Source organism: Panthera onca, chromosome D1 (assembly GCF_046562875.1).
Source record: "Panthera onca isolate mPanOnc1 chromosome D1, mPanOnc1 haplotype 2, whole genome shotgun sequence".
Lineage (NCBI taxonomy): Eukaryota > Metazoa > Chordata > Mammalia > Carnivora > Felidae > Panthera > Panthera onca.
In genome coordinates this window covers 44,801,632-44,816,165 of record NC_138348.1, presented here as the reverse complement: position 1 = coordinate 44,816,165, position 14,534 = coordinate 44,801,632, and the positions used below count along the sequence as shown (strand labels likewise).

The 14,534-nt window shown below is 44.2% G+C and overlaps 1 protein-coding gene across 1 annotated transcript in view; it reads left to right on the top strand.

The window, feature by feature from the left end:
• SPON1 (spondin 1) overlaps positions 1 to 14,534 on the top strand; it is a 259,786-nt gene that overhangs the window by 144,363 nt on the left and 100,889 nt on the right. Inside the window, exon 6 of the mRNA XM_060606071.3 lies at positions 2,008 to 2,156. Within this exon, the coding sequence (XP_060462054.1) occupies positions 2,008 to 2,156 (149 nt within the window). The remainder of the gene's footprint in view (positions 1 to 2,007; positions 2,157 to 14,534) is intronic.

The window sequence follows — 14,534 nt, the reverse complement described above, 5'->3', positions numbered from 1 at the left end:
CATCAGACACAGTGCTAGGCGCTAGGGACAGCACTGAGGACAGGTCTCCTCAGGGAGGTTATAGTCTGGTGGGGAAACAGACATGTAACAGTGATCATAAATGTTATCTGTGCTATGGGGAGATGGGAGACAAGACTTAGGTCAGCCTGGGGGCTCCTGGGGGATTCTGGGTAAATCATGAAGGAGGGATGAGAGTTGGCCAAGCCAAGCAGGAGGAGAGCATAGAGGTAACAGCATGTGCTAAGCCCCTGAGGTGCAGAATTACAGGCAGGGTGGGTCTGGGAAAAGGGGGCATTTTGGTAGAACAAGGCAGAAGAAGCAAGAGACGCCGAAGCTGGTCTCCCTGTGTTCACAGCGTGAACCAAAGGTCACATGTGGCTCCCAGCCCTTGGCCTTACATAAGTAGTGCTCTTGACTTAGATGACAACCAGGAGAGTCTCCTCACCCAGGAAGTGAGTTACACAAAAAGCTGGCAGCATATCCATCTGTCTTCTCTAGGGAAATGATGGATGAACACAGTGTTTGCATTTCCCTGATGTGTAGGAAATAATGAGCAGGCGATTGGGCAGGCTTACACAGTGACATCATGTGCCTGGGGCAGGGCATGGCAGCCCTCAGCAGGCTGGGAGGGTGGCTTTGTGCCCATGTTCTTGATGGGTGCCTGGAGCAGAGGGCTCTGGGGTAGCAGGGAGCTCATGTAAACCGGATCGGGCCCTGTTCAGAATGGTTTTCTTATGTGGTAGAGTAAAGCAGAGAGTTCTTTCACCCCGGGCCACAGGGGAGTGAGCTGCAATTGTTACTTGTGTCCACCCAGTTCGAGTTTTCCTCCTCACTATGCCTGAAAATGTCCTTTAACTCAGGACTTTATTAACCAACCAAAGAATGGCTGAGAACTGACCTGGCCTTATGATGGACTATATGTTCATTAACCAGCATATACACATATATATACATCAATACTCATCACAGCAGAAACAAACCCAGTGAAGTGCTGATGTTGACTCTCCATTCCTCTCCCTCCTCCCCCTGGCACTTGGAAGACCCCTCAGTCAGTTTTGCCTTGGTCCTGTCCAGATCTTGTTCTGTTCTCCCCCCACATCACCCACTGGTTCCCTCCTGCACCTCCCTCCTCGTTCATCCACGTCACCCTGATGTCATCTTCCTCACCACGTCACCCTTCCCTCCTGTAGGCATCCTCCCCCGTGATCCTCACCAGACCGCTGTGGACCAGTCCCTTCCACATACCCAGACCACCTCTCCCCATCCTCTCCCGTGGCTAGTCTGCCTACCCCTCATCCTGGAAGGTACAGAAAAGCCAGCTCAAAGCCAACCATGCTTATTTCCAAGAGCGTCCCAAGCCCACACTCATTCCCTCTACCCTTTGCTCCTTGCTCTCCCCCCACAGCCCCACACTCCCCTTTTGCTCCCTCTAATGCATTCTTCACACGGCTGCCTAGATGACTTATCTAAAATTCAACTGTGAGTATGCCATTCCCCTGCTCAGGACCCTTCAGTGGTTTCAGACCTTTCAAATGGCATCCAAATTCCTGAGGCATGTAAGGCAGAGCCATCCATGAGCAGGCTCCTTTCTACCTCCCTGGCATCGTTTCCTACCTCTCCCCTGACAGTTGGTGACACAGCAATGCTAAATTACTTATGGCTCCCCAAACACACAGTGTTATTTAATGGTTCTGAGTCTGCCAGAAATAGCCTCTCCTCTCTATTCCGTCTTACAAATCTGATCAGCCTTTAAAAGTCTTGCTGAAACCCTTCCCTGAAACCCAGAATGATTTCTGTCTATTGTTGTCCTGTCTGCATATTCCCAAGACCACCTTGTTTACAGCAATGGTTTTATTCATCCCTGAATAGCACAGGGCCTAACACAGAGTGGGGGCTTAGCCAGTGCTGGTTGAATAATTGTCCAATTACACTTTCTTTGCAACATTTAAGGGACTCGTGCATTAGCCACAGCCACACTGATACCTGCATTCTGATTGGCTTTCCCAGGTCGGGCCAATCACTGGTCTGCAATCATTGGTGGATCCCACTCCAAGAATTACGTGCTATGGGAGTACGGAGGATATGCGAGCGAAGGTGTCAAACAAGTTGCAGAATTGGGCTCACCTGTGAAAATGGAGGAAGAAATTCGGCAACAGGTAAGAAAAACAATCACAGAATGACCCAAAACCAGGAGTGCAGTCAAAACATCCCTTAGATTTCTTTCCTGGGGGCTTGAAATTCACAGTACAATGTGCTGGAAAATCGGTGCCATAGGAAGCAAAATCTATTTGCTGAGTTTGGGGGTTTATGTCAATGTGAGGACAGAGACACACATGTCTATCCTGTTGTCTCAGATTTTCCCCGACTGTATTTGCATTTTCTTCAGTTTGTACTAAAATCGGCTGCTGTGGCCACGTTTTGGGGTGCGGCCTCCTGAGAGTCAATGCAGTTGGTTATGGTTTTCTTGCTATGATCCTTGAGAGGGTCGCAGGAGTGACACTGAAGTTGTCCACACCAGAATCACTATTCCAAAAATACACTGCATATCAGCCCATGCTTTTTGCGACTATGCCTCGAGGTGTTTAACAAGTTAGTTGGTCATTAGTTGTAATAATTAGGGACTGAGGATCTTTTATGTACCATGTACTGTGTGCCACGGGGCCAGGAACTGTACCATTATCTAGCCACCCGCCCCCCCCCATCCCATTGAGAGTTAAGGGAGAAATAGCCCATCGTTCTTTTTGATTTGCTTGGCTGACAGTGCTATCATCCCTCATTAAAAGCACTAGAAAGAGGCCGAAGAAGCATCTGGCAAGAAGAGCTGCCATTTTTCCAAGGCCATTCACAGGCTGTACTGTGGAGAGGTGATGGGCCAGCTTCGGCTGGTACCACGCACTCACAGAAGCCCTTCAGGCCTGAGAGGGCCCACTGGGCAGATACGGCTCACTGCTCACAAGTGCTCAGGAGGGAGTAAGAAAGGAGCAAGCGTGCTTGGAATGTGGTCATTTCAGAGCACAGGTCACTGCGAGGCTGTCCCACATCTCCTAAGACTGCAGGAGGCCCTGGGGACCTGTCTCAGGACGTGTGTGTGCCCACAGGCCTGAGCAGCACAGGAGGGCAAGCTAAGCTGAGGCCCCTGGTGCCTCCCTGTGAAGTCTCCCGTCGGGACTCCAGGCTGCCTTTAACTGAATGCAGCACAGGTCACCCTGACTCCTCCTATAATCTCCTGAAGAATCCTTTTGGACCAGAATCCAAAAATTCCCAGGAATTAGCTTATGTTTTTTATTAATTTGATTTAAAGCCTCTTCTACACTCTTGGGAAAAAAATGTCTAACCAGATGTTTCAAGATTGCATGTTATTCATCACAAGTGTATCTAACCAACTAGCTAGTATTTCCCAGACTCTGGCCGGCATGCTCGTAACTCGCCTTGCTCATGCACGTACACCTGTGAGGCCATGGAAGACACCACCTTTTTTTTTTCTAACTTTATTTATTTTTGGGAGTGCAAGTGGGGGAGGGGCAGAGAGAGAAAAAGAGAGAGAGAATCTCAAGCAGGCCCCACACTGTCAGTGCAGAGCCCAGTGCAGGGCTCAAACCCGCAATCCGTGAGATCATGACCTGAGCTGAAGCCAGCTGCGTGACCGACTGAGCCACCCAGGCACCCTGGAAGGCATCGTCTTGGTCCTAATCTGTCCAGCCTGTCATGGGGAAGGATCCTTTGCGATCCTGAGGGTCCACGTTCCTGGTTCTCAAGCACAGGATTCTGGTACACTGGCTTGGCAAGTTCCGTTGTGTGGTATGATAAAACAACACACACACACACACACACACACACACATTACAAATAATAGTTGAAACACTGAAGTTTGAAAATAAATTAGGTCAAGGTCAAGGGCATCTTCTTAATAATGCCAGTCTCATTCGGTGTCCTCAAGAGATTCCTGGAGAGAAGAGAAGCATGTATGAATCATGAGAAACTGGGACCAGTTGTGCCAGCAAGCATTATTTATCATGTGTCATAGCAGCAAAAAGGTTGGAAGCTGATGGATGGGGCCCCCAGCCTTAGAACATCCCCCTTAGGAAAACATTCTTTGCTTGGTGTGTTCCTAACCAGCACACATGGGATTAGCTATCTAATCCCACAGTCTGCCTATCCCAGCTGGCTAGTATTCCTGACATTAAACCATAATAGGTTTAATTATGAATACTGCACCTGGGAGTTAAAATCCCACTGAGCATTATCTCGGGGTCTATCACTGTCTTTCAGGCCCCCTGGTGTGGGTGTCTACTTTTAGCACTCATGTCTAGTCTGAGAAGACAGTAGTATTATCCCTGTTTTACCAATAAGGAGACTGAGCCCCAGTCAACAGCCAGAGAATACTGGAAGTTAAACCCAAATCTGTCTTGCTCCAAAGCTTGTACACAGTACCAAATATATAATTTGCAAGGCCTAGTGCAAAGTGGGGCCCCTTGTTCAAGACTTAAGAATTCTAAGATGGTGCTGCTGTAAGAGATGATGTAAGAGAGAGATGTAAGAGAGAGAGCACGCGCACATGTGAGTGGAGAAGAGGCAGAGAGAGAGGGAGAGAGAATCCCAAGCAGGCTCTGCACTGACAGTGCGGGGCTCAATCCCACAAACCATGAGATCATGACCTGAGCCGAGATCGAGAGTCGGACACTCAACTGACTGAGCCACCCAGGCACCCGATGCTGTGAATTTCATAGCGTGGGGCCCTGAGAGTCTGCTGGTCACACACCCTTGAAGGTGGCCCTGCCAGTCCACTTGCCTGCCGGGTACAGCTGCCCCACAAAGAAACCCCTCTCACCAGCCTCTTAAATAATCCCTGTTTCCAGAGCTCCACTAGCAGTGCATCAAGCCCCAGAGCCCCTTGGAAAGTCAGCCAGAGAGAGTGATTTCCAGGCCCCTTTAGTTCCAAACCATTCATAATTCTCAATATTGTTCCCTGCAAACACATAATTTATTATATTTTTCTGTAAGTCAGGTAAGAAACAACATAAAAAAGACCAAGAATATGAATCCTTCCAGAATATAAAAGTGTCCTCTGAATAACTGGGAACTTGTTTGAACACATCTACAAACTAACACAGTGTTCTCAGCCTTTAATGCCTTGTATCCTACCAATCACTCTATCAAAGAACCTGAGTCCAACCAGGATGGGGGGGAAAAAAAGCCCTTTTTTCCCAAGAAAGACATTTATATGCTTACTAGCATTCTCTTATTACAGACTTATCGCTCACCTGTAAGTTTCAAGGGCATTAAAAATCACAGTAGATATTGTTGGAGGTAAATCTTATGCTAATGGCTTTCAAACACAAATGAACAAAAATAATAACCCCATTAGTAGTGGAAAATTGTAATAATATTGTTGAGTATAAATTTTACTGTTACTCTAACTGCAAAACGGCAAGAAAACTAATGAAAAATCACCATCACGTTATTGGCTATACCACTGATGGCCAGAAAGAGACGAGGAAACGCCCAATGCACACTTCTTAGCGGACAGACAGAGTGTCCTGATGACCAGTGGGGACTGTGGATTAGAAATACTGAGCTCAGTCTAGACCGACAAGTCACAAAGAGGTAACCCGAGGCAGGTGGAGGCAGTAGAGAATGTTAGATCAACTTGTAGGTGGACCCAGGAACTAAAAGTGAGCGGATATTTGCTCACTGTTAGGAAAACGTTGCACTGAGTCCATTTCCACTTTATCAAGCACACCCTTATGGCATGTGTCCAAGGCATCTGGTTCTCTGCCAGCGATGCCCATTCACCGTGTTAGTCATGCTAGAAACCTGAGCATCATCCTCGATTCTCTCCCCTGCCCCAACTTTTGCCTTCTGTCCTAAGTTCATCCAGTTCACTCCCTCATCACCACTGCTCCACTAAGCCGCCCTCCTCTCCTGCCTGAATTATTGCACTAGCTTCCTGATCTCCCTGCCTCCAGTCTTCTTCCTCTTATCCACACTGCTCTAGGGCCATTTCAAGAAAACACAAATCAGATTATGCCATTGCCTCCGACTAAGATGTCCTAACTGACCCTAAGATAAAGTTCAAACTCCTGATCATAGCTTGAGGACCCTTCCTGATCCAGGCTTGTCTCACCTGTCCATCTTATTTCTTGCTTCCGCTCTAAGCTTTGCCCATCCAGAGCCTCTTTTATGCTCCCCAAAGAGCCATGCCCCTCTAGCATCTGAATCTTCCCTCAGCCTGGAACATCTTCCAGCCCCCCTTCACCCAGTGAACTCCTAATTATCCTTCCAGGCTCACCTTGTTTCTTCCTGGAAGCCTTCCCTAATTCTGTACAAAATGGGTGACCTTGCCAGGTGCTTGCACAGCACCCTGTACCTCCCCTGTCGTCACCCCCATCACATTGACTGTAAGTCCTTGTTTCGTGTCTCTCCCTCACTAAAATGTAAAGTTCAGATCTGTGCTTTTGGTCGTAGTAGCCTCATGTACAAATGATGCAGCTTGTTATCTGCCCACTTGTCATCTAAAACCTGCTCAATACTTCCCCTTTTCTCCCCACGTGGCCTTAAATCCTCCCCCTCTGCCCCTGGGGCCCACATCCCAGTCCATGACCCCAGTAGGCCATCACATACCAGCTCCTGTTCACTCTTCTGGGTTAGACTTTCCTCCCCATTTCTGGCATCCAGGAAATGTTTCCAAATTTTTCTAAGTTTTCAGTTATGTATTTTTAAAAATTTATTCGTTACATTTTGTCCAACTTTTTTCCAATGTTTTATTTGTTTTTGAGAGAGAATACACAAGCAGGGGAGGGGAAGAGAGAGAGGGAGACAGAGGATCTGAAGCGGGCTCCATGCTGACAGCAGCAACCAGCCTGATGTGGGGCTTGAACTCACAAACCACAAGATCATAACCTGAGCTGAAGTTGGACGCGCAACCAACTGAGCCACCCAGGTGCTCCATCTAACATTAAAAAAAAAAAAATTTTAATGTTTATTTATATTTGAAAGAAAGAGTGCATGAGCAGGGGACGGGCAAAGAGAGAGATGGAGACAGAATCTGAAGCAGGCTTCAGGCTCTGAGCTGTCAGCACAGAGCCTGACACGGGGCTCGAACTCTCAAGCCGTGAGATCACGACCTGAGCCGAAGTCAGACACTCAACCAACTGAGCCACCCAAGTACCCCACCCTGTCTAACATTTTTATGTGTTTGAAGCAGAAGGGAGAAAGTTGAGCTCTTGTGTCAGCTGTGTTTTGTGTTTTGTGTTTTGTGTTTGATGTCCACTTAATATCTCCAGTCCCTAACACAGTATCTCACACATAGTAGGTGCTCAACAAATATCTGAATTAACTGACAAGTGAGTCACATATATTTCTTGCAGAAAACCATGAGCTTTGAATGGTCACTCACTCATGGAAAATGCCCTAGAAAAAAACCACTCCCGCTTTTATATATATCTCTAGCTTCAAGGCTTCCCTGACCGTAAGGGGTCGGATAATGGTGGGCCCTAAAACAGGCATTGAATATTTCATTTCAGGGGGCCCTGCCTTGGAAGATTACTTAAGCCAGCCAGCAGGATTGTCATCCCACCTGTGACACAAGAATCAATAAACAAGCAGGTGTTCTTTTTCTTTAAAGTTAAAATAGTGTATAAGACTCTGGGTACTGGCCAAAAGGGCTCGAGAATTTTCTTTTCTCATCTCCTTTTAAAGCATTTAAATCATAGTCTACCAAACATTTGTTTTTCCTGATTTTTTATTTTCTAAACTTTGATCACTTTTCTCTAATTAAAACCATTGCCTTCTTGGGGTGCCCGGGTGGCTCAGTTGGTTAAGCGTCCAACTTCGACTTAGGTCACGATCTCGCGGTCTGTGAGTTCGAGCCCTGCATCGGGCTCTGGGCTGATGGCTCGGAGCCTGGAGCCTGCTTCCAATTCTGTGTCCCCCCTCTCTCTCTGCCCCTCCCCCATTCATGCTCCGTCTCTCTCTGTCTCAATAAATAAATGTTAAAAAAAATGTAAAAAAAAAAAAAAACACCATTGCCTTCTTTCTTATGTTTTCCATGGATTGTGACATGCTGCCTCATCTGGTTGAGAAAGTCACTCACACACCCACACACACTCATTACCAGCTTTTGTTTGTGACAATAAAGCTCCACTGATCTTCAGTACACGGGAGAAGTAGTACCGTATAATAACTGAAAGCATTGGCTCCGAATCAACATTGCCTGCGTTCATTCCTGGCTCCATCACTTACTGTGTGACTTTGGCAAGCTGCTTAACCCCTCTGTGCCTTGGTTCCCTCTTCCATGAGATGAGGATGGTAAGAGTGCCAACTTCAGAGGGTTACTGTGGGGGCTAAGTGTACTGATATGCATGAAGTGCTTGGAGCAGAGCCTTTCCTGTAGAAAGCACTCCCTAAATGCTACTGATCTCTGCCATGTTTTCATGGTTGGGTCTCCATTTCCTCATCAGTAAATCAGGGGTTTGTCCTCAGATGGAAAAGCCTCTGCAGGAACCAGAAAAGCTGGTGACTCAAATTGTTCAAGTTCACCATGTCACTCCTCAGCCTGAGAATGCCCACAGAATGAGGACACGACTCCTTTGCCACCCCCCAGGCTCTGCCTCTGCCTGCTTCTCCTCCCCTGCCTGGCAATGCCATCTCCCCATATGCCCTAACCCTCTGTCCCAAAGCCGAGGGGCAATTTGAGGACAATAACCACACCCTCACATCAAAAAGAAACCGCAACAACAAAACTCCATACCCATTCCAACTCTATTCCTGTCCTCAGACTCTTCCCCTTCCTTTGAGCAACCTTATCTGGATGTCCGCAGGAGCTAGTTCAATGCCACCTCCAGAACAAGGTCTAGAGGCAACCAAAACCAAGAGATCTTCTAGTATGCATCAGGACACAGCCAGAGGTCACACATGCAGACAAGGCTCCCAACCTGAGGAAGGAGATGGTTTAATGAAGCTTCTTGATTATATGTAACAGGAACCTACTCAAACTAACTGAAGAACAAAGGAAATTTTATGTAGGGACAAAATAGAACTTAGGAGAACACAAGTTAATACTGAGTGAAAAAAGCCTCAGGAGAGCTATGCCTGGAAGGCATCAAGCTGAGACAAATTGTCACTTTTCTCTCCCACAACCCCACAGTCCCCCAAAGTCACATAGTTTTTTCTACAGTTTTTTTTTTTTTTTGAGAGTGAGAGAGAGCACACATGTGCATATGCATGAGTTGAGGAGGGGCAGAGGGAGAAAAAGAATCTTAAAAAGCCTCCGTGCCCAGCATGGAGCCTAACACAGGGCTCGCTCTCACAACCATGACATCATGACCTGAGCCAAAAATCAAGAGTCAGATGCTTACCAACTGAGCCACCCAGGTTCCCCTTTTCTATGTTCTTCTATGTGAATCTCTCCTCCGTCCTCAATAGACCTACTGTCCCTGCTTGCTAATGTTGCACATGGCTCCAAAGGGTGGCTATATAACTCTCTTCCTTGGCTTCCCATAGCCAACTGAGCCTTTTTGGTGACTCCTAGCTGAAACACTAGGAAGACAGATTGATCACTGGACAGTCAGTGCACAGGCACCCCTGTATCAGATATCTACCCTTAGTCTAATCAATGGCTACCTCCATGTAAAGAACCACACAGCTCGTTACTCCACATAGGAGCTGTGGGTAGGGCAGTTTATGCTAAAAAAAAAAAAAAAAGGAATGGAAAGTAGAAGGTAAATTGATGGACATTTCAAGGCAGCAGTGGATTGGCAAGAATTAGAACAGATTGCAGAACCTCAACCAAAAGCCCAGAATTCAGGGCAGCATGTCAGGCCTGTAGGAGCAGAAGGGGGAGCACTAGAGAGAACAGAGACAGCATGAAGGAGAAGAGAGATTAACAGAACCCTGGGATGTAGAGCTAAGCCAATTGGGCAAGAAGATGCTGGGTCTAGAGATTGGTTCAGCCACTGAGGTGGAAGCAGGGGGCATCACTAGACCCACGCATGACGATTTGGAAAAAGAGAGATTAGAGAAAGGATATGGGGATGGAGAACACTGTCATGATCACAAGTTGCCCTTGCCACCTGCTGCCTTGCATTGTTACTTAAAAACCATGAAAACAGTACAAGGCAAGTAGGTAAGTTTTAATGTGGCTTCCAAAGGTCTTTGACCTTGAGTAGGTGGCCTAACCTTCACTGAGCCTTAGAGTCTTCATTTGCAAAATGGCGCTAGTGAGAACGGGAACTGCATATGTTGGTTATGAAACAGTATACGCAATAATACACATGCAGTGCCCATCAAAGAATAAGCCCATTATTACTTTTATCATTGGGACAAAAAATTAAGTTGAAGGATTTATCATCCTCCCTTCGTCCCACCTTCTAAGATGCTTTGGTTTTATTGGGTGGGAATGCAATTGGAAGAGGTAAACCGTGCTACAGAGAAGGTGCTAGAGGATGAAGACCATGTAAAGAAGTGAGGGAAGAAGGAAGGTCAGAAAGCTGAGACAGTATTAGAACGTTAAAGAGTGAGAAGAGACATATTTGAGCAGCTGCCATTTTGGAGTGGAAATCAGGGAAAGAAGGAAAAATCCAGAGGAGATTTTTCATGAATTTAATTTCTGCAAGAAGAGCCATCAAAAGGGAGTAAGCCCTTTGCAGAACACTGTGTGAGGTAATTTACCCTCTGCTGTGTCCTCAGGAAACATTCAGTAAAGACCTGTGGTGCTTTTCACGCTTCTTGGAGTCAGATTGGGTAGATTCTTCTTTTAGGTATGTCACCCATCTGCCCAGAGCCCCCAGGGGTGCCCAGTTTTATTTGGTTTACATTGATATCCGTACTCATACCTCCTTTGTCCTTCCCATCTCATTCAAGGCTTAACCCCATGGAATGTGTCCAAGTGGGCACGCGGTTGATAGCAATAAGGTGATTCTGAGAGTGGAGATGGGGAAAGGAGTTAAATAAACGTTCTCAGTCACAGACCCTTGATACGGAAATTAGGACATCACTTGAAAGGTGTGATTTCAGTCATACGAAACCTCTTGTTTGCTTTCAGTTGAGTCTTCAAACAAACCCAAATCGCAGTAGGACAGGGAGCCACAGTGATTCAGCAAAGCCTGTTCTTTAATAAAAGTGGCACGGCTGCCTTCGCTGGAAGGAAGCAAAGCTGCCTCCTAGCAGCAATTCCCAGCCTGCGCAGTTTTATAGCAGAGCATCGCTGATCCCTGGAATTTTTCCAAAAATTTGTGTATGAGAGAAATGGGGGGCAACTTTATTCAAAACTTATAGATGATTTCACTCAGGAAAAAAATCTATTTTTACAACCACTGAGCCAAAATATGGCAAACAGAAGGCAAATTTAAATGGGGTATAATTAATAAGCTGCCTTGATATTTAAAGGGCAGTTTGGTAAGGATCTATCAAAATTGTACTTTTTCTTTTTTCTTACTGTGGCAAAAAAAAACACGCATAATATTTACCACCTTGATCATTTTTTAAGCGTTCGGTTCAGCAGTGTTGAGTGTATTCACATTGTTGTGTGTATATTTTCTTTATGACTCAACATAGTAAATCTATATCTAGGAGTTAGGCTTTCAGAAATATTCTCACACAAAGCTGTGTGGGGAAGGATACTCATTACAGCATTGTTTATAAAAATAAGAGGTGGAAAGAAGCAATCTTTTATCAGTAGGGACATACTAAAAATTCTGGCTGTGTTAAAGAAAAAAATTCTGGCTGTGTTTATAGTTCAAAACCGTGCATCTATTAAAGGGAATAAGGCAAGTGTATATGTACTGATATAGAATGTTCCCCAGTATATATTGTTAGGTGGGGAAAAGCAGGACAGTGTCTCTAGCTTGCTGCCATCTAAGTCAGAATCAAATTATTATATGCACATATAGCATTTTCAGTGCATAGAATACCTCTATGAACATACACCAGAAACTCACTGTCTCTAAAGTAAAATGGGAGAGTAGGGACCAGAACTGGAAGTTGTATTCACATTTAATCATATACCCCTTTGTACCATTATACATATACATGTTACCTTTTTAAACAAATGTTATTTAAGTAAACAAAGAAAACTTTGATATGAAACTGAATATTGAAGAAAGGCCAAACCCTAAATTTAACCTGTAAATTTAATATGCTCCCCTAGAAACTTGAATATTTTTTTAAATTATCCAGGCTGATTTTATGGAAATGAAAAATTAACTAGTCAAGAAAGCCGGAAAATATCAGAAAGATAATAATGATTGGAGAGAGAGGGGGAGAGAAGACTAGCCAAATCATATATTTGCAAATGCTATATCCAGTAAAGGGTTAATACACAAAATATATAAAGAATTTATACAACTCAACACCAAAAAAAACCCCACAAATAATTTGGTTTTAAAAATGGGCAGAGGACCTGAATGGACATTTTTCCAAAGAGGAAATACAGATGGCCACAGACGCATGAAAACATGTTCAGCATCACTAATCATCAGGGAAATGCAGATCAAAACCACAATGAGATAACACCTTATACCTGTCAGAATGGCTAGTATCAAAAATACAGAAATAGAAAATGTTGGTGAGGATGTGGAGAAAAAGCAACCCTTGTACAGTGTTGGTGAGAATGTAAATTGGTATCGTCACTGTGGAGAACAATATGGAAGCTCCTCAAAAAATCAAAAATAGAAATACCATATGATCCAATAATTCCACTACTGGCTATTTACCCAAAGAAAATGAAAACACTAATTTGAAAAGATATATGTACCACTATGTTTATTGATTACTTGCAATAGTCAAGATATGGGAGCAACCCAAGTGTCCGCTGATAGATGAATGGATATGGAAGATGTTACACACACACTCACACACACACACACACACACACACACACACACACACACACAGAAGAGTATTACTCAGCCATAAAAAGGATGAGATTGTGCCATTTGTGACAACATGGATGGAACTAGAGGGTATTATGCTAAGTGAAATAAGTTAGAGAAAGACAAATTCCATATGATTTCACTTCTATGTGGAATAAAAACAAAACAGATGAATAAACAAACAAAAGGCAGAATCAGAACTATAAATACAGAGAACAAACTGATAGTTTCCAGAAAGCAAGGGGTTGGGGGAATGAGGAAAATGGGTGAAGGGGAGTGGGAGATACAGGCTTCCAGTTATGGAATAAATAAGTCACAGGAATAAAAGGCACAGCATAAGGAATATAGTCAATGTAATAACAATGTACGGTGACAGACGGTAGCTATGCTTGTGGTGAGCACAGCATAATGTATAGTGATGTTGAGTCACTAAGTTGTACACCTGAAACCAATATAATGTGTGTCAACTATACTCAAATAAAAATAAATAAATAAAAATAAAACTACATTATAAAACCACATTAAATAAAACTGTGTGAAACTAGAGCATGAATAAACAGATCAATAGAATCTAATAGAAAGTGCAGAAATAAAACCAAATTCATTTGAAAATAAGTTTATGAGAAAAGTACAATTTCCTACCAGTTGGGGAAAGATGGATTATTTAATAAATGGTAATGGCACACCTGGAAGCCACGGTCGGGGGGGGGGGGGGGGGGGGGAGCAGTTTGCTCCGTAATTCATTCCCTTAAACAAAATAAACTCCAGTTATAGCAGAGATTTAAATATTTAAAAATGAAGACATAAGGGTGCCTGGCTGGCTCAGTCAGTAGAGAGTACAACTCTTGATCTTGGGGTTGTGAGCTCAAGCCCCATATTGGGTGTAGAGATTACTTAAAAATAAAATCTAAATAGGGGCACCTGGGTGGCTTATTTGGTTTCGCGTCTGACTCTGGATCTCAGCTGAGGTCATGATCTCACAGTTCCTGAGGCACTGATGGCTCAGAGCCTGATTGAGATTCTGTCTCTCCTTCTCTGAATATTGCCCCTCCCCACCTGTGCGCTTGCTCTGTCTTTCTCTCTCTCAAAATAAATAAATAAACTTTAAAAATAAGTAGAATAAAATAAATAAGTAAAATAAAAAATGCAGACATAAAAGCATTAGAAGAAAATATGAGAGGAATCCTTTTTAGACTCTAGAGCAAAGTCCTCTCCAAGCATGTCACAAAACACAGATGGCCTAAAAGAAAACACTGATAAAGTAAACTAAAAAAACTTTTTAATTATCAAAGAGACTTCAAAATTTTAAAGGTAAAGGACAAAGTGGAGTGGGGGGGAAGATTTGTATCCCATATAATAAACAGAGGGCTGATTTCTTTAATATATACAGAGTTCTTATGGGTTGCTTTTTAAAAAATCAATAAAGCAATAGGAAAAATTATCAAAACACATGGAAATTCAATGGCTTTTAGATATTTTAGAAGATGCTCAGGCTCATTTACAATTATGCAAATGCCAATTCATTCCACAGAGCTGCAATTTTTGATCTATGAGACTTTTGAGAACCCCCTGTGGAGAGAGGTATAGGAAAACATACACTTTCCTAGCTGATTGTAGCAGTAACGATCGGTACAGCCTTGCAGAGAGAGTACATTTCTCTGACTC